Source organism: Ambystoma mexicanum, chromosome 7p (genome assembly GCF_040938575.1).
Source record: "Ambystoma mexicanum isolate Mex_15411 chromosome 7p, UKY_AmexF1_1, whole genome shotgun sequence".
Classification (NCBI taxonomy): domain Eukaryota; kingdom Metazoa; phylum Chordata; class Amphibia; order Caudata; family Ambystomatidae; genus Ambystoma; species Ambystoma mexicanum.
Window position 1 is genome coordinate 144085359 of NC_090939.1, and position 23593 is coordinate 144108951.

At 45.5% G+C, this 23593-nt stretch overlaps 1 protein-coding gene across 1 annotated transcript in view; it reads right to left on the reverse strand.

Moving 5' to 3' along the window:
- Window positions 1-23593, reverse strand: part of LOC138525759 (uncharacterized) — an 815930-nt gene that overhangs the window by 67536 nt on the left and 724801 nt on the right. Inside the window, exons 17-18 of the mRNA XM_069635930.1 lie at window positions 12924-12999; window positions 9116-9200 (exon numbers count right to left, since the gene is read on the reverse strand). Of these exons, the coding sequence (XP_069492031.1) occupies window positions 9116-9200; window positions 12924-12999 (161 nt within the window). The remainder of the gene's footprint in view (window positions 1-9115; window positions 9201-12923; window positions 13000-23593) is intronic.

The following is a 23593-nucleotide window of genomic DNA, read 5'->3' on the forward strand; positions in this document are numbered from 1 at the left end:
TTCCTAAGTCAGTGACATTGCTTAAATATGTTACATTTGAGAATAACCTCCGCATATTGCTCATCGACCAATAGACAATGATGTGTGATCGTTATAACATACAGATATACATGTCAATATCTCTGTTTATGTACTTCATTACGGTACTTTGTTTCATTTATTGAAGTCCATTTTTTGAAGAAACGCCTGTCGGCCACTTTTCGCTGGCTACTGGTGTGCCGCGCTGTTTATTGGTTGTTCCGTTATAAATCCTCTTCTAGATTAGCAAGTAATGGATTCTGCGGGGCATAGGGGTATTATTACTTCTAATGTCGTCTTTGCCCTCTCCGACATCTATTCATGCATTATTTGATCATTTTACCCCACTCGAAATGGAACTTACTTCTTTTAGAGGTCGTGGCATCAAGTTCGTTAGACCGTAAAGCTCCTAAACGTCTGCTTCGTATGGCCATGTCTTTAGAGGAGCTTAGTTAAATAGGTCACATAGTTATGTGACATAAGCCATGTGATTTTTTTCACGTTTAGGCTGCTCTCCTACATTGTAGTTGCAACAGCATTTGATGGTCGCCATATTGTATAGGTCTAAGACTAAAGCATCGTCCATTTAGATTTATAATGGAGTGTTTGCCTAATTGTTTAATTCTCAACTTACATGTAGACTCACATATAAGTTTATTCATCATTTATTTCAAGAGGAAGTGTTGCTCTTAAAATTATGGGAACGCACAATACAATGCGCTGTGAGACAACAGCTTAGAACGTAGATGTCCAGCATACCTTAACATCCCTATGTTATAGGTGTCATGCATGTCAAATTTAAGTGGTATTAGGTGGATGCATCCGTATTATGGTATAAGTGATGCAAGGGCATACACTTTACAGTCTCTTCACTTGGCATTTAGATTGTTCTGGAGTTTCTTATATATTTTACGTGCGGAGTCTGCTTTAGGACTGCGTCTCAGAATGCTTTTGTTAGTGTCTTTGCTACATAAAGAAACCCCATTCGACAGAAGAATTCAGTCAATTTTTCACTGTTGAGGTTAAAAATCAATTTTTGTTCACATCTCTTAAGTGCTATATCGCGGTCTCCACCTCTGGTTGGGGGATGTATTGTTTAGACCACAAACCAAAATATATCTGTGGGCTTGTGTACTTTTCGTATATAGTCAGCCACCAGAGGTTTATTTTCTACTTTGTTTTTTTATGCAGGATCTATGCTCAAATATTCTTTGGCGAATCGGATGTTGGATTTTCCCAATATGTAGGAGGTTACATGGGCACTTAATCCCACATATTGCCCACTGGGTGTTACAGCTGGTGAATTCTTTTAGTTTCCAATCTTCCCCTTGCACATCCACGTTTTTGATGTTTTTTATAAGTGGACATACTGAGCATTTTCCACACTTCTAGTGGCCCTCTACAGGAGGGAGCCCCCATAGGGTGTTTGGTTTAGTGGTCCTTTGGTCATTCACTGGGTAAGTGTGCACCAACCGTTCTTTTAAGTTTTTTTGTCTTTTAAACGCAAATCTGGGTGGTTCTGGATTAAAATCAGGAGTTTTGATGATAAGCCAATTTGAGGACCATTTTCCTGAAATCGTTACTTATAGGGCTAATTGTGGACACGCATGTAATTTTGTTCATTTTGTTCATATTAGTCTAAAATATGCTCTTTTTCTGAATTGTATGGAGTCTGTTCTAAATGCACCGGTCTACCAAATGTTTTGAAGTATTCGGGTGATAACTGGTGCACTAATCCTTTAACAAAATTTGAATTAAGAGAGGGGTAACTGTCTTTCACTCTATTTTCTATAGTTTGCTAATCAAGACATTTTTAATTAGCAAACTCTGCTAATCAATTTTTGAAAACAAATGTATGCCTTGTATAAGGAGGTTTCTGTTTGCTTAATGTCTTGTATATTTTCTTTTCTACAATTTTTGTGTATGATTTGAGTGTTTTCTTTTGCCATTTTGATTGATTTTAATGTTGAGATGTGAATATTGTACTCTTTTTGCATGTATGAGGTTGAGTATATGCAACCAATATCACACAAAAAAAACAATCTGCAATGTTGGCTGTCTACTACTGAGATGGCAGTCCTACCTTTCAACTTGGCACTGTGTAAGAGCGCAAGTTGTGATGAGTTCTCAGTTCCATCAGTTCATTCGTCTCAGCTCAAGGCACCCTCTTTTCCTAGCAGAACCTTTCCACTCTGAGGTTCTTTCAGTCGCTCCCTGCTCGGAGGTTCTTTCAGTCGCTCCCTGCTCAGAGGTTCTTTCAGTCGCTCCCTGCTCAGAGGTTCTTTCAGTCGCTCCCTGCTCAGAGGTTCTTTCAGTCGCTCCCTGCTCAGAGGTTCTTTCAGTCGCTCCCTGCTCAGAGGTTCTTTCAGTCGCTCCCTGCTCAGAGGTTCTTTCAGTCGCTCCCTGCTCAGAGGTTCTTTCAGTCGCTCCCTGCTCAGAGGTTCTTTCAGTCGCTCCCTGCTCAGAGGTTCTTTCAGTCGCTCCCTGCTCAGAGGTTCTTTCAGTCGCTCCCTGCTCAGAGGTTCTTTCAGTCGCTCCCTGCTCAGAGGTTCTTTCAGTCGCTCCCTGCTCAGAGGTTCTTTCAGTCGCTCCCTGCTCAGAGGTTCTTTCAGTCGCTCCCTGCTCAGAGGTTCTTTCAGTCGCTCCCTGCTCAGAGGTTCTTTCAGTCGCTCCCTGCTCAGAGGTTCTTTCAGTCGCTCCCTGCTCAGAGGTTCTTTCAGTCGCTCCCTGCTCAGAGGTTCTTTCAGTCGCTCCCTGCTCAGAGGTTCTTTCAGTCGCTCCCTGCTCAGAGGTTCTTTCAGTCGCTCCCTGCTCAGAGGTTCTTTCAGTCGCTCCCTGCTCAGAGGTTCTTTCAGTCGCTCCCTGCTCAGAGGTTCTTTCAGTCGCTCCCTGCTCAGAGGTTCTTTCAGCCTCTCCCTGCTCAGAGGTTCTTTCAGCCTCTCCCTGCTCAGAGGTTCTTTCAGCCTCTCCCTGCTCTTAGCCCAAGAGTGGGGAGCAAGAAAGAGACAAACCCCAGAACAGGGAACAAGATGAAAGAAAGCCCTGGTATGTAGAGAGAAAGATGAATTCCAAGAGGGGGTGGGGGTAGAGTGAGAAAGAGGAACGCCTCAAAGAGGGAAGAGATGGAAGAAAATACAGATTGAGAAGACCGAAGAAAGAACATGAGGAGGGAGAGTGAGAAGGAAAACCCAGAGAGGAGAGAAGGAAGAAACCCCAGAGTGGGGAGTGAGGAGGGGAAACCAGAGGGAGGTTGACTGCCAAGAGGTAAATTTCGCTTTCCAAGGCCCATTCCCACATGAGGGGTCTGCACAGAGGCGGTGATCTGATGCCTCCCTGCTTGTTGACGTAGTACATGCTGGTCGAGTTGTCTGTCTGGATGAGGACAACCTTGCCCCTGAGGAGTGGGAGGAATGCTCTGAGCGCTAGCCAGATGGCGTTCAGCTCTAACCCAATTGATGTGGTATTCCTGCTCCTGTCTAGTCCAGGTGCTGTGGACCGAGAGATCGTCTAGGGTGGCTCCCCAGCCCTCGAGCGTGGAGTCTCTGGTGATGGTGGCCTGCGGAGGGGGCGGCCGAAAGGGCTTGACCGTCCGTAGGTTGCAGTCCATGGTCCACCAAGTTAGGTCCGGGTGGAGAGCTGGAGGAATCCTTAGACTCGTGTGCGGCACGGCTAACAGAACCACCGCTAGTAGACCCAGGAGATGTTGGTACCACCATGCCGAGGTCACTTCTCTGCTGAGGAAGTGGGCGGTGGCCCTCTTGATGGCCGAGATCTTGTCTTCCGACGGGAAAACGCTCTCAGAGCACGTGTCCCAAATGAGTCCCAGGAATGCCAGAGTCTAAGGTATGGGTAGATGTGGAGGCCCTGCGCACTGAGGAGGGCCGCTACAGCGTTCATGAGCCTGGTAAAGACCCTAGGGGCCGAGTTGAGGCCAAACGGAAGGGCTGCCAAATTGGGACGTGTAAGTACATGTCCTTCAGGTCCAGGGAGCACATCCAGTCTCCCTTGTCCAATGTCTCCGCTATAAAAGCTGCCGTAACCATCTTGAATCTTTGCAGGGGTAAGGAGAGGTTGAGGGTGGAAAGGTCCAGCACAACTCTCTGGCCTGCCTGGTGGTATTTCTGAATAGTGAAAATCCTGGAGTAGAAGCCAAAGCCTCCCTGGGAGGCTGGAACTTCCTCCACTGCCTGGCTCTCTACGAGAGACCGGATCTTCGCCAAAAGAGTTGCTGTCCCAACCTGTGGGAGTGGAGGGGAGGAGGGAGGAGAGGCTGGGATAGGTAGGCGGTACCCCATGTATACTACAGAAAGGATCCAGGGGTCTGCGAAATTCTGATGCCAGAATTGTGCATGGAGAGCAAGCCCACCACTGAAGACATGTGGACCCGAAGGGGCGTGTCATACCTTTTTTCCCTCGTAGGCTGAGGAGGGGGACTGGAAAAAGCCCTTGCTCCCCCCTCCCTTTTTTTGTTTGTGCCGGCTCTGGGACGGCAAGCGGTCCGGCTGCCTGGATCTGTGTTCCTGGAAGCCGCAGAACCCTCCATATGTACGACCCTTCTCTGAGCACTGCTGAGATTGGGTGTATGATTTGGGCGTGGTCTTTGTAAGAATGGACAAGGGCTTTGCTGTTTGTGAGCTGTTCTTGTCTAGCTCTTCGTCCGTAGAGGAGTGGAAGAGGCCCCGCCCCTCAAACGGCAGATCTAGGATGCGCTCCTGGACGTCCGGGTTGAATTTCCTCGCCCGGAGCCAGGCCATGCGCCTCATGTCCGTGGCAATGCAGATGGCACGGCCCGAGGTAGCGATATCCGCTACTGTGGATTTCATGAGGTTGTGCGCCACGAGCTTGGCCTCCGCTAGCCAGGTCTTAAAGTGAGATTAGCATTGGGAAGGTAGTTCGAGGAGGAAGTCTGCAATTTCCCGCCATAACCGTTGGTTGGCGGCAGCCAGCATGGCATCTGCATTGGCTTAACGCATGTGCAAGGAGCCGTTGGAGTAGATCATCTTGCCGTAAGCCTCCAAGATCATCTCCTCCTTGCCTATCAGTGCCGCAGAGGAGGAGGCTGAGGACGACTGAGGCTTGGAGTAAGGTGATGCTGCAGCGATCACCGAAGAGTGTGGCTGAGGATTGGTTGAGAGCAAGAGTGTATCCCCCTCCATCTGCCTGTACTTGGCATCCAGGTGTCGGGTGACAGGTTGGACTGAGTGGGGCTTGAGCCAACCCTTCTTGGCCAGGGAGACTACATCGGTTTGCAGTGGAATCCCCGTGTTGGCAGAGGAGCGTCCTGTGAGAACTTCAGCCAGAACCCCCTCTGTCGGTTGTTCGACCTCGGGCTGAAGGAAGCCCAGGTACTCCGCAAGGCCAGCAAGACGTTCGTGGAAGGCCCTAGCTGAGGATGGCGTGTCCGGATCTATCTACGTGTCCTGTGGGTCCGGAGGATCTTGGAGGAGGAGGAGGGGTAGATGAGCCGGAGGCTGGGGTACAGAGATCGCAGCCGGAGTGTAACGCTCACCTGATTCCCGTAGAGGCGCCGGTCTTGACTGGGCGTATAACGTATCTTCAAAGGTGATGTGTAACACACGGCTGGCTCTTTGGGCTGGACCTCTGTGCACTGTATGTCTGACTCGAAGGGTAAGATGTCTGCAAATAGAAAATATGGGATTAAGGAACTGGGTTATTGAATGTCTCTCTCTTCTTCCCTTTCTCTTCTCCTGTAGAACCCCAAAGGTTAACGCTCTCACCTTAGGTAAGTGAACGCCGTGCTCTCCATCTGCCTCGGGGCAGGGTGCTGTAACCAGTTTCTTCACTGGATAAGGGGAGCAGGCCTCTTGACTTCAGAGGACTGCTGTCCGTCGTTTACTGCACGAACGGTAAGTTTCGAGTAATTCTAATGTCTTTAAAGTCTTTAGTAATTATGTTTCTTGTTTTGCAGGGTTCCGGCGATGGCGGATGACGGGCTGAAGTGAGTTGAAGATGGAGCCCGTGTGATGAATAGAAGCGCCTGGAAGCACGTAAGTAAGCGCTTGTTGCTTGCTTCACGATGCGCTCCAACTGTCTTTTTATTTTGCAGGTACAAGTTCGGAGCGGCTGCAGGGTGCCGGAATACCCACTGGGTTAGATGTGGAAAGGAGTAATGGCACGTGAGTATTAAAGTTCCCCAATGTCTTTAAACGCACCTTGTTTTGTCTTTCAGATGCGGGATGCAGCGCCGAAGGCCTCCGGAACGTGCGAAGAGTTGGTAAGCTTTTGTCTTTCAGATGCCGGAATGCAGTGTGAAGACCTCCGGAGCGCACGAAGAGTAGGTAAGCCTTTGTCTTTCAGATGCCGGAATGCAGCGCGAGGCGTTGGTGACAGCCGATGGACCAGGTAAGTGAAGAGCTGTCACTGAAGACCGTAATGCTAACCAGTTCTTTCTGGTCTTTATAGGTGTTGCTGAAGACTGGATTCAGGATGGCAAGCCTTTTTCCTTAGGCCCAGGATCAGATGCAGAAGACACGATGAGCGTTCTGCTGCAGAGGATGCAGAATAACGCAAAGCAAGATTCATCCATCGGGTGTGGTTTAAATAGCCTCCTGTAGTGCTTAGGTCTCTCCTTCCACAGCCACGCCTAGGTAAGAAAAGAGTTCCTGCTTTCCAGAAGAGTTCCAGTGTTCTGAATCTAGGGAGTGGCTCCTGCCCCACCCAACAGGAAAAGTAGTTCCAAACAGAAGAGGATCAGAGGCTCAACTGGCAGGCAAGTAAGCAGCATGGTCTGCTGCAGGCAAGTCCACTCAAGCATTATGAGCCCGGCGCTTCCAGCGCTGGGACTGGGCATATTTATGAGCCTGGTGCCACTGGCGCCAGGACTGGGTCCAAAAGGTCCCAATTGGGACTGGTTGGCACTCGGAACCTGGGTTATGGATCTGCTTCCAAGGGAGTTGGGAAAACCCTGACCTTTTGGAAGCAGAGATCATGACACGGAGGCTGAAGAGGCGGCAGAGGTTGTGGAGTTGGCTGTGGAGCCGGAGGAGCTGGCTGCAGCGGCGCCTGGGGGCCCGATGAAGTCATCTGTGGTGCCTCTAGCACGGCGGGAAGGATGATAGCCCCCATTGGTTTATACCAATGAGAACAAAGAAACCTACAGTCATGATAATCCATATTTGTAGAGCCAAAGACATCTTGAATCCACTACGGTTGTACCTATTACAAACTGCACAGCCAGATGGGAATGCTCAACAAGGTATATAGAAGGGAGGGAATCAAGGGCAGAGTTGGGAGGATGTTAAACGGTGCCAATGTATCGATGTACGAAATACAAAAGTGAGAAAGGTCCTGTAATGAAGTTCATTATGTATACCATACCTATGTTGTCAGTACGATGTCTGTTTATTTTGTTTTCTCAAAAATAAAGGGTTAAAAAAAATAGAATATGAAAGAGCAGGTCCACGATCTCCACTCCCAGTATCTTTTTAAATCTAGTCCGTACTTGCAGCCAAAATGATTGTATAACCGGAAAGCAAAGGATATGGAGTATGGTAGTTTTATGCCCATCGTATCTCCAACATAAGTCAGAAGAATCTTTCTTGGCTACATGGAGCCTGTCAGGTGCGAGATACCATCTTGCTAATATGTTTGCTTGTGTCTTGGTCAAATGTGAGCTCTTCATGTTTTCATAAAACCTATCCCATTCTTCAATTTTTACAACTCTAACCATGTCCTTTTTCCATCCCTTACAATATGAACGCTCGGCAGGGATTCCCTTGCTATTCAATATCATGTAAGATTTAGAGATAATGCACTCTGTATGGGCAGGTAGCTGGAAAATATTTTCCCTTGTTAATGGAGGGTCTTGACACTAGGTTTTCAGGCAGGGGACTGGGGGACCCAATAGCGAATCTGTAGGTACCTAAATCTATCAGTCTTGTTCAATCTGTGATCCACCTTTCCCAAACGATTTGATCGAACTGTTCATAAAAGGATTACTAGTTTTACAATAGCCCTTATTATCTCACTTGGCAAAGCCTGGGTATCTCATCCCGGAGGTAAATTCTCTCTCATGTGTGATCAGTCTAACGGGTCATGGGGAAAGATATACATCCATGGAATTTACTTACTGAATCCCAGGCTTCCATGTAGGCATTCGTAATAAAATGTCAGTACAAGCGAGGGGCTCTCAGGTGTTTAGACAACCAGGGATGTGTCCACAAGTGCCTTCCCCGCTCTGACCATGCCTCTCAGTGATGGTGCAGTAGTTTCAGGAAGGCTAGATCATCATTTATATTCAGATATGTGTTTCACTCCCACCAATGTGGATATCAATATAAGGAACAGTTGAAAAAACAATTAGAAGAACCAGGGCTAAGAGATGTTGTGAAGGAAGAATAAGTCAGTTGTAACGTAATTTTGTTGTGGGTGTGTGTCTGTAGCATAAAGTTCAGATTGTGCAGCGTTATGTATTACTATGCTTGTTGCTTCTTCATCACACCATGGATATCTTGGCTGGATTTTCATTCTGAATAAATTATACTTTCTTCATATTTAAAGCCCTTTTTTTAAAATGGTGAACCTTTTTGTAAACAAATATTTTCATTTATTTTATTAGAATTTTTGTTTAGTGCTGGCCCTACCCAGGGGGTCTCGGATCACCTAATATGGTCTCATGTTTGAAAGGCTGGGAGTTGAAAACGGAAGTTACAATATGCTTTCAGGAAAGAATAGCAACATTAGGATAGATTAATTGATAGATCGCTTAATTGTACAGAAGTATATTTGTGTGTGTGCTGTGCGTCTTTTTACATGTGTGTTGTATCTTTAAATAAAATCTGGTTCATGGCCACTAGCATCGCCATTGATAAATAATATTCAATTTATTTAAATTTCCAATACAAATGTTAAAGGCACCCTAAATGGCATTTAACCCTCACATTAATAAAATGTATGATCTACCAAAAAACAGAGGAACATGGCAGTATATGATTTAATAAAATGAGAGTAATATTTCTCTTTATTTTTAGAAAGGCATCCTTCTTCCAACAGCACAGTCCATCAATAACACCTCTTACTTGGTTTTCATTTATACTACCTGAAATATCGTGTCAGCACCCAACATTGCCATTCTTACCTCATACTTTGTGTCATAGTTGAAACATCACTGTGTCCATGCCGGAGATCAGAGTCATGTATGAGTGGAGCTGTGCACGGAGTACCTGTGCAGGAGAAACACAGTATAGTTATCCTTTTCAAAGGAGGGCATTCTCTGTTCTATGAGAAGATATCCGTCGGCCATGAGTTAACATTTTCAAGAATATGTCTGCATCCCTGAAGATGTAATACAATATTGTATTTTACTTTGCTCAATATACTTCACCACAGAAACAGGCACTGTAGTCCCTTGGTTGCTGTTCCCTAAAACCATCCAGTTTATCAACCATATTTCACAACTGCTGTCGAGTGTACTTGGAAGAGGGTACTACATTCACCTAAGAATCTACTAATCTGCATTCAAGATGTTTACTCCCCTACTGTGCAAATTAGTGGGAAACACTACACTGGATTGTTTTAGATCCTCTTACACCAAAACGCATCTAAAAAGCAAGTTTCATGAATGTCTAAAACTTAGAAAGGATAAACACACCTAGCATCCAGGCAGTACGATCTACGGTTAAGAGTAAAACTCTCAGTTCAGTGCACAGGAGATTGAAATGGAAAGTCATAGTTTACCTATCATCGCCTCCAAATCGCAGACGATTTTGGAAAACCCACAGATAAGGGTCAGGTATCAAATTGCATTGACTGCAAGAGCAGTAAAATGATCCACTGATCAGAACCAGGATTTACACTACAGCCACAGTGAGGACAAAAATATGTTCCTACCAGGATTCAAGCTTGATCTGGCAGGATTCAGTTTGACCCCTGAGCAACAATATATGGTTCAGCTGAAAACCTTGCCAAATGGCATCAGGGTGTCCTCAAGGTGCTGGGAAAAGACAGAGGGGCAAGGTATAGCCAAGTCTGCAAGGCCCTCGTACAGAGGGCGGAGAAACCTGAATGTTTCTGAGGGGCAGAGGGAGAGACTGAGAGATGGGCAGTTTGAACAGAGAGGGCAAGTCTGTAAAATCTTGCCTCGTTTGTGAGATAGGATTAGTAATGGGGGTGAAGAGGTGCACAGGCGTCACTTTAGGGAACATTTTGAATTTGCTAACTGGAAAGGGGGTGAACGGACGGGGGTGGGGCCTGATGAACGATGTGAAATGACTTGATCTTTACATGCATCAACGGAAGTCAGTGGATGGCATCGACGGCAGGGGAGATAGCCTGGTGGTAGCCACGTTCTGCTCTCCCTGCAATTTTTAAATTAAGAACCTGGTGATGGATATTTCCATAATTCAACCTATATGCGACAAATGCCTTAATAACGGTCAAGGAAGGGGAAGTTGTGGAGACATTTGAGGAATCCCATTTGGAAGAGTGGTCATAGCTGAGCGGTAGACTCTGGCAGATGGAGAAAGGTTGTTGTCAAGGCCTTTAATCATGGAGAATGGCTTGGGAAGAATTACAAGCCAGTAGAGACTAAAGAAGAATCACCAAGAGGTCAGTTCAACAATTGAAGATTGGGTTTTCAGCCTTGCTGACATTGAGTTTAAACAGATATAAATTAGCTTCTGTGCCTTTGTAGAACATGGAGCAAGTGCAAGTGGGGTTATTTTTCACACTGATGTGCAGTTCGAGTAATAAAAGAAGGTAAAACCAGAAGACTCAATGCAAAAGGCAACGAGGCTTAGGTATTCATTTGAAAGAAGGTGCAACAAAACAAAACCTTGATTCACTCTGCAGGAAAGTTATCAAGGATTCAATATGAAATATCTGTTGGATTCTGTTTCAGGAAAAGGAAAAGATTCAGGCTTGGGCAACTACCTAATCCAGTGATTTGTAGATGTGATAGAAGGATGGGATGGGCCCTGGTGCCAAAGGTCACTGGGGCGAGGGAGGCCCAGCGGATCAAGGTACATAACCTACTGTTGCCAGCAAGCAGGACAGTGTTGCCTTGGACATAAATGAGGACCAACAGCATACCACCATCAGGAAGGAAACCGGCTTGGTGGTGACAGAGGTGGTCACGAGATTTGCAGGACTGAAGCGGCAAGGTGACTGCTCACTCAAGCAATTTAGCTGGAAAATAAAGGTTACCAATCAGGAAATAAGTTTAGGGCAGGGATGAGGAACAACGGGGTGGATGACAGCATATCTGAAAGCTCAGGGGACCCACCTGAAGCTAGAGAGCTGGCAATCAAAGGGAGAACACATGCTTACAGGCAGTCTGATTAAAGGTCACGAGCAAGGGAGAGCTTGAAATGTGAACTGGGTTAAACCTACGAGGCAGGAAAGGAAGAGGGGAAAGTCCCCAAACTTGCTAGAGAAATATTGAGTTATCGCTTTAAAGGCAGCTATGCGACTACACTGGAGAGAAAAGATTTTGATTGTGATTCATAAGATCTCCCGAGTAGATCTGAGGGCTTTAAGGACTCTCGAGGAATAATAGGTACATTTGGCAGATACAATTTATTTCTTAGCAATGCAGTGGTTGAGGAGGTAAAGGGGTTTCCCTTGGGTGGAGCAAGAGAAAGACCAAGAGTATTTAGCATCTCCGACTTGGAACAGATGAACTAGAGAAGAACCATTTGGCAAGAAACGGTTTAGGAACTGGAGCAAGAGGTTGAGCGGAAAACAATGTCAATGGCAAGAGCAGTGGTATATGAGGAGAGGCAGACAGATGGGTCGGAGTCGAAATGAGAGTGCAGTGTTGTTTCGAGGTGGGGTATTGGTATTGGTGAGATAACAGGCTTCCAGGACATAGGAAAGCATGTGGCAAATGTGGAAGGTATAGCACTAGCACAGGATGAAGTCATGATAGACAAGAACAACCAGATGTGGCCTATCCAGAAGGTACCTCTAAAAAGTTTGGAATGCTAAAGGGAATAATCATAAAGGCAACATTGTACCATTAATGGCGATGCTGGGGGCTTTGGAGGATGGTTATGTCCCACTACCCTAAGGTGATAGTCCTTCAGCAAAGGCCAAGGGTCATTAGCGGCAAGTAAAGCCACCCGCCCGTGCCACCATTAATTCCATTTGCTGCTTGGGAAATAATGTAGGGTGCTAATGATTTTTTTATACTTTAAGGCAAAACAGTTTTCTGCGAACCACGCAATAGAAATTTGCTTTAAAAAAGTACAAAGATTACGGATTGGAAAATAGTAAAAGGATGTTGGCCGGTGAGCCCCTTGACTATTTCCAGGGTAGCGGACAGAAAAAAGGCAGAGGGTGTGGACTGCTGCAGCAATTAAAGGTAAATGGGAGAGGGGGGCAACAAAGGTGGCCAAGGGTCGCAGGGTTACTGGTATCTGGAGTGGAAAGTTAAAGGCCAGTGGGGCAGGTGACCAAGCAGAAAAGAATAGACTTCAGGCGAGGCTGCTGGCCGAAAAAGAACATGAGCTTTGATCGTCACAAAGACTACATTTGTGGCCACCCGATTGGCTGGTGCCAGTCCTGTGAGTGCTAATGTACTACACAGGTCTTTCTTAGTGGGCGATGTTCCAAGAGTCTGAAGAATTATGATGCCACTTTCACATTCCTTGCAGATGTATCAAGTGTGGGAAGGGGACAGAGGAGGAGGACACATCTTTGTGATGGAAAAGGCACAGCGATCTATCGATCAGGTTTCAATGAGACACAGTGCTTGGAGAGGAGTGGAGGATTACAAACTATAAAGGCTTGTGAGGGATTAATAATTCAGGCATATGAACAGTGTGCTAAAACGAGCAACATTATACTGTTCAAAAGAGCACAATTTTAGGTACAAGAGGAGCAGACAGAACATACCCAGAACCCCAATAGGGTTGAAACCTAGAATACATAAAAAATAATCCTACCTGGGGTTATTATACAGTTCACTTTGGTGAATATTTCCTTCAGGTACTGTATGCTTCGGGCTCGTTGGCGATTTGCCTGTAAAGAAAAAAGCAAGGGCAAAAAACATCATGGCACCTTCTTCAGAAGGGAAGCAAAGTGCCCTAGGACATTCAAGAACAAATCCAATTTTGTGGCTATTGCAAGATAGAGGCGGTACCCATTTGCCTCTTTTCCTCGTAAAGTGGGGAGTTACTGCCACTCTGACATTAACATAATGGTATGTTTTCCACGAATACGTGCCTGGAACATGATTTTACATGACCAATATTCAGCAATGAATGTGTTCCTCCTGGTGAAAGCTCAGTACCTAAGGAGAGCTGAAACATGTTTGACAGTCCTGACTTTTGACTCTTGTAGTCAAAACTCGTTTCTATTCTACAAACTGTCAAGACAATTTGAAGCTATTGCATTCATGCATTTTTGCAGAGAAAAGCAGAACTTCCTGTATTACCATTGAATGTTGAAATACACATGCGAACGGGGGGGACATGGATCACGGGTTTGAGACATTTGGTCCATGGTTGCATTGCACATTAAATAGATTTGTATACCTACCTGTGACAAATTCCAGGATATTGTCACTCCTCCCATGGGGGGAGCCCCTGTCCATGAGGCCATGGAGGTGATAACGCTACCCGAATGTCCCCCTGGGGGTTGGTACTCAGCAGGTGAATCTCATGGGAGGGGGAACCCTCTATGGGACTAGTGACGACTATCTGGTGAGAACATGATATGCACCCCCTCCCCTCCATCTCTGTCCACTCTTTCATCTCAGCCGACTCAGTCCTCTCTGGTTCCCCACATGTCGATGCATTTTTATGCAGGGTAGAATACCCCATCCACACAGACCATACTGGGACAAGGAGGAGTGAGGGTTGCCTAGAAGCAGTGCCTTTACCTACTGACACAAAGAAGATCAGGCAAGGAGGAAAAAGCCCACTGCGGAACCAAACTACGCGGTACAGCCAAATAGAGGCAGACCTAAACACAAAAAGGGAAGGAGGATTGTGTACTTGGTCAGATCCTCCCTGTAGGAACCGAGAGTCGGTTGGAGGCTTGCTGCGGAGAACAGGAAAGGCTGACAGAGCCTCGCCGAACACACACTGTATTCTCAGTTGTCCAGGTTGGAGAATCGAAGGTCCAGGAGCAACCGAGAGTCGGATCCTGCAGTCGGACCAAGAAGCGCACACCGAGAGGGACCAGAACTGGAAACGCTGTGAGGAGACATGGGCGCGCAGAAGAGCGCAGCAGGAAGAAGCAGTTCCACGAAGCCACCTGAGCAAGCCGGTAATGCCACAAAAAGGTGTCTGGGTTACCGTAGCAGGTGGTAGAGATGACGGAGAACAAAGGAGGCAGTTGAGGATGGCTGAAGAACCCCTTCGACCTCGTACGAGTACTTGGGGAAATCTTAGAAACTGACATATGAGAAACCGACCTTGGAACGTAAGTGAACCAGGCCTGGGTATGACATGCAGTAAAGCTGAGAGGGGTCCGAGACCCACATTTAGATGGCGAAGCCCCCCAAGAGCAGCACACAAGGGTCTGGGACCCATATCAATTCAAAGGAGCATGCAACCAAGGGGCTGAGGTTGCATCAAGTCAGCGAAGTCCAGAGACAGCATAGAGGGGTCTGGGACTCACACACAAGAGAAGCTACTACGCAACAAGTCGGGGAGATCCCGAGGCATCCCAAAAGGGACTGGGTCCCAGACAAGAGAGGTGTGAGAACTGAAGATAAAGTGCCAATCACCCATTTCCAAAAGAAAGGACATTTTCTGGAACACTAAGAGTTACAGTCAAGTCTGGCAGAATAGTCAACCAGACTTCATGTTACATTTGTGAACTGAAGCAAGAGCAGGGGAAGAGACTCCCCCATGATGCTTGGGAACTGTGTGTTTGTGAAACAGAGAAAGAAGAGGAGGGAAGGCAATTCCCTGCTAATCCCGTTGTGGTTTGTATAGGTTTGGAAGAGTATCCAACATCAAGAACTTTTAAGTTAAAGATCCACTCGTGTTTTCTTGTCAAGAATTGAACATTTGAGTTGGCATCCAGAATCAGAGAAGCCTCCTTCTGGATCAAGAAGGCAACCAGTATTTTCTTAATCTAGAGTGCAAGGTACAGAAATGGGTTTTGACACAGGATGGTGGACATTTTACTTTATTGGACATCCTGACAGACAAAAACGAACCCCCCCCCCCCCACATTCACCCAATTAAATAACCAGTGGAGAAAGGCAGAAACACTTACTATAAAGATGTATATGTCAGTGTATTTACCTTACAAGAAAGAATAGTCCGGCAGAGCTCAGGAGAGATAAATATTTCTTCAGGACCGTTTATGTAAAAAGTTAAAAAGTGTACAGTACGGCATGGATGGAGAGCAAATATTTACACTTGTAGCACTAATCGTTACATTTTGTCAGCCTATTACAGAGGTGATTTCACAATTAATGAGAACCTGGGTCACTGGCTCACATGACCCAATATTCTAAAATGCACACAGTGCAACCCTAACCTAGAGGCAGCTTGGGGCTTCACAACCGTGAACAATAATGATCAAAACAAAAACATAGCACAATTTAAACAGAAATAAAACAGCAATAATTAAAAACTTAGTATGAGAAGTAAAGTACAAGACAAAAAGAAAAGGTTAGAGAAGAGCAGGTTTAAACAAATGTGAAGGCCATCCTTGTGTCAATAAGGGTGGGTAGTAAATGCTTAGCCTGGGCAGTGCATTCCAAATACCAGGAGCGGCCACCGAGAAACCCCATGCCGAGATGTACATGTACCTATTGGGGGTGGGTTATAAGAAGACTCCAAATGTCAGTACTCCTTGTGCTCTCGGATGCTCAGTTTAGCTGCCCCATAGGTGGGTTGGCCCACCACGACAGCCTTATAGGTGATGCAGCAGATCTTGAAAAGTGACTAAAGGTGAACTGGAAACTGATGAATCAAAGTTAAAATAGGAGTAATGGTGTTTCAACTTTGATGCACAGGAAATCTAATGTGCTTCAAAAATGCAAAACTGTCTTCAAAGGGATCAAGGTGAAAGAAGCAGGGCCCATTATGGCATTTTCGACATCCAAGCGATAAAACTCTAAGGCCTGGTTAGCAGTGTGAAAGTCTAACGGAGGAATAAAAGGTTTGATTTTCCTAAGAAGGGGTAACTGACAACAAGATTGTGACAAGTAAGAAATGTGACAAAGTTGACATTAGAAACAAGAGTAAAGTCCAACACTTTTACAGACAACTGTGCATAAGAGGAGGAAGTAGAAACCAGGACAAATTCAGTTTCACTAGGATGTAATTTCAATGACTGTAAAGACATCAATGCCTTGAGGGCGCCAAGGCAATCTCTGAAGTGGATGTCATCTGAAGAGGCCTCAGTAACAGATTTGTGTCTCACCCATAGACATCTAGGGTTGTGTGCAGGGGTCTCCATTTTGGACATGTCGCGCTGCAACAAACCTAATCATAAGCAGCTCTAAGCTCATCTTGCGGGTTCACTGACATTTAATTTATATATAGTACACAGCATAATGCCTTCTGCCACTTTATAAGTCTTTGAGACAATTACACTTGTGTACAGATGCGTTATAAATGCCACATCATATATCGTATTGGTTTAGTAACTGCCCCAGGGTGAAATAACAGATGTGCTGTGGGTGAAAGATCCCCATACCTTACCTGTGGTCGAGGTATATGTAGGCAGGATTCTGCATGGGGGGAGGCTTTGTCATTTATGAAAGGGGATCAGGCATACAATGTAGGGACAATGCATCAGTCAAAGGCTTGTTTGAAAAGATTGGATTGCACAAGTTGTGTGAAAAGCAGGTGGTTTTGCTGTGCTAAAGGATGAATTGATAATTTTACAGTCTGAGACCATGTACTATCTGTGGTATGCTGCTTAATGTTCAGCTGGCAGATTGTGTAGGTGCTTTCAGTGAGTGGGGCTAACTGGTGTCGAATGGCGGCCAACATCAATAAGTATCTCATGCTTTTACTCCAGATAGCCTTGTGTATGGTGCAGACGCCCTTCAATGGCATTGCAGCCTGAAGAACTAGAAGCGCGAGAACTAGTCCGCACGCTGCCAGTGCTATGTGGTGATAAAGTGAGTTCCAGCTGTCGCTGCAGTATAAACCTATCTCACTTTGGTCTCCAATAGTATGGAAAGACTTTTGCAAAAAAAGAGAAGCACATCCAAAAGTTGACTTTAAGGTAGTATTGGAAGTCCATGTGATCAAATTTGCTTAAAATCCACCCATTTGCCTACACATGTGTTGTGCTTACGCAGGTCTGCAGGGCAGGGTAGAAATGTATTACTGCGTTTCACCATATTGTGTGTTTACCTGTGTTTCATTAATCGCCAGAGATGTGAAAGCGCAATAATAAAGTGTAATGGAGTTGTAAGCCCTTGAAATTGAATACAAAGAGGATCTGAAGGATCTTATCTTCAGGTACTCTGAACCATGAAGTTCAAGGTAACGGAACAGGAGGAGCCCAGTTGTTGAAAAAGCAGCAAGTGATGTGTTTGAACTAATAATTTTTTGGACTGGCTGATAAGAAAGGCATTCACTAGGGAGACTTGCCACCTAGCCATACAACATACAAACTGAATTTCCACTTGACAACTGTGGCGTTTCAGCTCACAGATATCAATCTATCAGGTTCCTCTCGCCATTTCCTTCACCCATAGGGCCTCATAACGAGTTGGGCGATAGTTGGGCTGTAATACCACCCAACTATATTAGAGTTAGTGCCCACTGGTCCAGCGGTATTACCACCGGATCACAGGTTGGGGCGCTGACTAAGTCTGTAAGGAATGTTTGCGGCAATTACCATGCAGTAATACCACCAGCGGTAATTGTGCCGAGAATGGGATTTTCTTTGTGGCTTATTTACCCCCAGCGCAGAGCTTGGGGTAAAAACGCCAGACTCATGATCGGGCCAGTCCGTAAATGCAGCAGTAATACCATTACCGCCACATTTAAGGGCTAACGTCCAAATCATGAATATAGATTGCAACAAGGTGGATGTTTTGGCGCAAAGCACTCTCCGCATTTCCATGGCTGGCCAGCCAACCAGCAGAGACAGTCAAATGTTCCCACAATGTTAATGTAAATACCATGCCAAGGGTGTGGTCTGTGTACATCAAATTAAACGGACTGGTGACATCCATAGACCAGATTAAACACGCTGGTATACATGGCTGCAATATTCCACTAGCTATTGTTAGTGAATAAACCTCTACATTCCCTAACAATCCAAACAGATGCACTCATCGTACCATTACTACTTAACCCTTGCAAACAAGTTTTTTTTTCCACAGAGTAACCTGCATTTGGCAAACCGATATGTAAATTATACTTTGAACACATTTTAAAACAAAATCTAATTTTTTAATTTCAAACATTTCTATATACAGAAGTAGCTTTCCTTCCATTTACATGAATGCAGACAATACATACACACAAACATAGCTATAAACAAATTGGGTAATTCATTAACCCTTTATGAGATGCAAATCATCTGACAGTTAATTATCGTAATTCACATTGGCTAAACAGAATTTCAAACAGAAACCTAATGGAAATAATAACTGAACAAGATTAAAAAAGGTGGAGATCCAAATGCTTGCCATCATCATATTAGTTTAAGAAACATGAATGTATAGGAATTATATTTGCAGGATTTATATGGAGCAAGTATCGCTAGTAAGCAATAGAGCACCATATACAACTGAGGTGCCCGACAATAAAAAAATAAAACAAAAACAAAAAATAAAATCAGGAAAAATCTTCATCTGCATCTACTGGCGAATCAAAAATAATGCACTACCTTGAAGTCTTAGAGAACTGCAATAACCAGAATAAACTTTGAGGCAAACAAATGACACCAGAAAGATACTTTTCAAATAAGGAGTAACCCTATAACATAGAAACATCTTGTAATGTAATAAGGGAACAGTAGCCTGGGAATGACAGTTGATGCACTGCCTGTATTATTGGGGTCATTCCAAGTTTCCCAGTGCAGGAAAAATGCCAGTAAAAGTGGCGGTAATACCGCCACAGCACTTTTCGTGCACCAGGGAACTACAAGTTTGCCGGTGGGGGTCACAGATTCACCTCCAGCCAATAGCTGGAGGTAAATCAGGATCCCACCTGCAAAAATCTGTCAGAATTACCAGCACCAGTAATACCAGCAGCGGTAATTCAGGTAATTTTCCCCTCCCCCCCAAATTGTGGTTCTATCGGACTCTATGAAATGGGGAATTACCGGCATTCCAGCCGCCTGTAATATCCCAGTAATACTGGGCTATAAGGCGGCGGGAATGCTAATTCCGTTTGCTGATATCCCGCCAGATTTACCAGTGTGATACCAGCAAACCCTCAATGTCACCCTATATGCAATTAAGGGAGAATATGGTGCAAGTATATTAAGTAGCCACCAGTGTCATTCCAAATGAGGGTGATCCAAAGAGACCCATGTTTTTTCATCGAAGTTCAACTCAAATTATTATATATATTTTTTTCACAACCGAATTCCCGGGGAAAGAACCCCAAACTCCTTCCCTTCACGCAGTATTGCCTGACCCCAACTCACCATCGAACATTAAAAAAAGTAAAGAAATTTAAAAAATAGAATTCAATGAGTTGAACTTCACAAAAACACATACATTGAATCAATGCAATGGAAGACAAAAACAAATGTTCCTCAATGGCACTGATGCCTCATTCCTACATCATGCCCAAGATCCACAAAGATCTAATGATCCATGTTAGTGGGCAGGAGACCTTTGTCCTTCCCCTGAAGGAATGAGTTACTTAACTGTAACTCCTGTTTTCCAGCGTTGGTATCTTTTTAAGGTTCACGTGCTGTTAGAATATTTCCCATCGCCGGCTGGGAATCCTCAGTAATATTAAGCGGTTTCATAGAAAACCAGAAACTGCGTTCACTTGGTGTTCTCTCAGTATTGTTTTGGCCATTTATCCTCTAGCCAATAGGCAGTACATGCCTTGCTTAGCTCTGCCCGCCCCAAGAGGCTATCTTCAGATTCGGAAATCACATATAATGGTGCAAAGATGAGCCACAAGCAGGCAAGGCGGGTGGGTTGCATTTTCATTTATGAACGATACCAAAGCTGGAGAACAGGAGTTATAGGTAAGTAACTAATCCCTTCTCCAGAATTGGATCTGTCATTCACATGCTGTTAGAATAGATTGCAAAGCAGTACCACAGAGGGGAACGTATCAACATAAAACTGGGAGGAGGAAGATGGCTCACCTTAGGTGAACAGACTACAAAGATCACTCGTCCAACCCCAGATTCCTCAGCAGAATTGCTTTTAATGCAGTAAAACTTGGTGACGGTGTGCATAGATTGCAGATGTCAGCCAGCGGCACTCATGCCAGAAGAACGGCGGTGGACGAGACTGCTCTCAGAGTATGCTCAGGGCTGACCCGGAAGCAGCCTGTTAGCAAGTTGATGGCAGAACGAGATACAAGCAAAAAGCCATCTGGAAATGGAAGCCTTAAAGAGGGCATTCCAATTAGCAGCAGGCCCAAATGCAACCAACAGCTGCAAGGACTTTCAAAAGGATTTGGTCCGATCAATGTAATACTTCAGTGCTCTCTTGACATAAAAGAAGTGAAGAAAGCGCTCAGTGGGCGCAGTAGGGGAGCTAAGGAAAACTGTCAGGACCAATGGATCGTTGAGATGAAAAAAGAATGGCACTTTGGGCATGAATGTAGGACTGGTCCAAATGAGAACCTTATCCTTGTAGAAAATGAGGTAAGGTGGGCATGAGGAGAGCACCTGAATCTCGCCTACTCCTGGCTGATGTGATTGCCACTAAGAACACCATTTTCCATAAGACAAATTTGATGTTGACCTTATGCATAGGCTCTAATGGGACCCCCGTCAATATGGGTAGAAGGACATTGAGCTCCCAAGAAGGGGCAGGTTTGCATACAGGGGTTTGGGGAGGTATGGGAAATGTCTGAAAAAGTCCCTTAACAAATTTGTTCACCAGCTTATGTGACCATAATCAAGGTGACACGGATGTGCACGTGAAGCTGGAAATGTTATCCAGATGAACGTTAATGGGAGAGTGGGCAAGGTCACTGGTAGCCATGGCTAAAAGTATGGTAGGATTTGTTGTGATTGGAAGTCCAGAGGATTCACCCTGTGATCTGAGCACCAAATTGTGAATCCCTTCCATTTTGTGACATACCAGGAAGTGGTAGCTAGTGCCTGTGACATAGCAAGGGCATCCCTTCAGTCCTGAGGCATGACAATATGGTCAAATTCTATGACTGTTGCGGCATGGGCTTTCATGGTTTGGGACCATGAAAGACACTTGGCTAGTGAGATTGGTGGCATCGCTCCACCAAAGCAGCACTCTGCGAAAAGGACTAGTGAGATATAGTTTGTTGTCCCTGTGTCCAGAAACTTGATCCGAGCGGGCATTCAGGAATTCCTGCAAAGGAGAGAATGTGGAGCCTGCAATTTTGGAATGCACAAAGACATCATGCCCAAGAGGGATTTGAGTACTTTGAGTGATGAAACCTGTTGCTGAGCCAATTCTTGAACCTTCAAGAGTATAGACTTGACCATGTCGGCGTAAGGAGTGGCATGGAAGACATGGTGTCTAGGTGTTCCCCTAGAAACAGTAGTTGTGGTGACTTTCATGGATGATTGCTCCATCAGAGAAAAGCCCAATTATATTTTGTCGTTGTATGTTGCAAGCCTAGTTAGAGAGTTGGTACTCCAATCAACATGTCATCCAGATGACGTCAGACATGTACACCTGATTTTGTGAGGTGAGCAGTGGCCGGGGCAAGGCATTTTGTAAACACACTTTGAGCAGACATTAGGCCAAAGGGGAGGACCTTGAATTGAAAGTGGCGGCATGCCACCACAAAGCGCAGGAATTTGCAATGACGATGGTATATAGGGATGTGGAAATATGCATCTTCCATGTCGAGAGTTAACAGAAAATTCCCTTTGGCCAACTGGCAGAGTATCTTTTGCAGCGTGACCATCTGAAACAAATGGGAATAGAGAAACGTATAGGTCGAGGTTGGGTCTCCAGCAGCCTGACCATTTGCTCACCAGAAAATATTTTGAGTACACTCCCCGATTCCACTGGGAGCATGGTAGTGGCTCTATAGACCCAGTAGAAAGGAGCAAGCATATTTCAAACCCTGGTCTAACAACTAAAACACCCCTTTGTCTGTAGATATTAGTCTTCATTGAGGTAGGCATGAAGACCTGCACCCTCCCATTGGGGTGCTGAAATGGAAGGCGGGCATTGTGCAAGACTGAAGAGTCCTTGCTGGACTGGCCTTTATGCTGGAGAGGAGCCACAATGCCTTTAGGTGCCTCTGTAAACCTGCAATCAATCCTTGTACTGCCCACTTGAGGCACACATCGCCCCACTGAACGCCAAGGAGCGGTAGTCTTTGCCAGACCTGGAGAAGCACTGTTTTGAGCAAAAGGACAAACGTCCATTGTAGCTGAAGTGTGCCCAGGGACCGGATTGTATATGTATCCGTTTTGAAGTTTGAAGAGTATCATCTACCTTTTTGCTGAACATCTCGCCCCCCCCCCCCGTCAAAAGGCATATTGATGACTTTCGTCTGCACATCAGGCCTGTAATTTGTGGCCTTCATCCAGTCTTGCGTCATAGAACAGCGATGTTGCTCATCTGGCAGAATTCTGTCAGCGATGTCACCTGCCATTGCAATAGCATGGTCGGAGGTGGATTTGCCCTCCCTGAGCAGCTTCTAGTTTCATGTAGTAAGGGAGAAATTCCAGGAGGGGACCGATTTTGAATTACAGCTCACAGTCATGTCTGGCAAGGGTGCAGAGTTGAACTGGATGCCTTGATCAGCTGCAGAAATTATTCTCTTGCCAAAAGGAATCAAGCTGCCTGCTTTACTTGTCCAGAGGGATAGCTTTTCGGGTGTGTGCTTGAAGATGGAGAGCACTGCCAAATATTCCTGGACTGTCGTAACCCGTCAACCTTGTCTGGTAAGATGCAAAAGGAACAACAGAGCCTTTGATGTCTTGCACAGAAAAGGATCAATGCCTTCAACTCTGCGCCAGCAGCAAAAGGTTTCCAGTCTTCTGGCCGAAAGCAACACCTCCATAATGTCTTCAGGGAGATTCCAATCCATGTACCTTAACCTTATAGTAGCCACGCGTGCAAGTTGAGTGTGTTCCCTCCCGGGTGAAGGATCAGGCTCCCAATTGTGAGAGCAATCTGCTTTCTGGGAAGGTGCAGTGGAGAACAGATGGTCACGTCCAGAAAGTCTGGGTACCATGTCTTCTTAACCTGTTAACCACAGTCGCCTCCGGCCTAGCTGCCAAAATGGCTCTCCTGCCATCAAGTTCTCCCTGTGGGACCAGCACAGGAGGTCCTTCGCAACCATGCTCGCAACCTGAAGCAGGTCCGTTATTTTGGCTGAGAACTCTAACCAGTGAGACCTGAGAACCCACTAAAGTGACCTTCATACATAGTTGGGCCTCCGGTACCAGAAAAATGCAGGATGCCTTCAGACCTAGCAACTGCAAGAAGTCCAGGGCTGACAGAGAAGGGGCATTTGGAAATTTGGTGACCATCTTT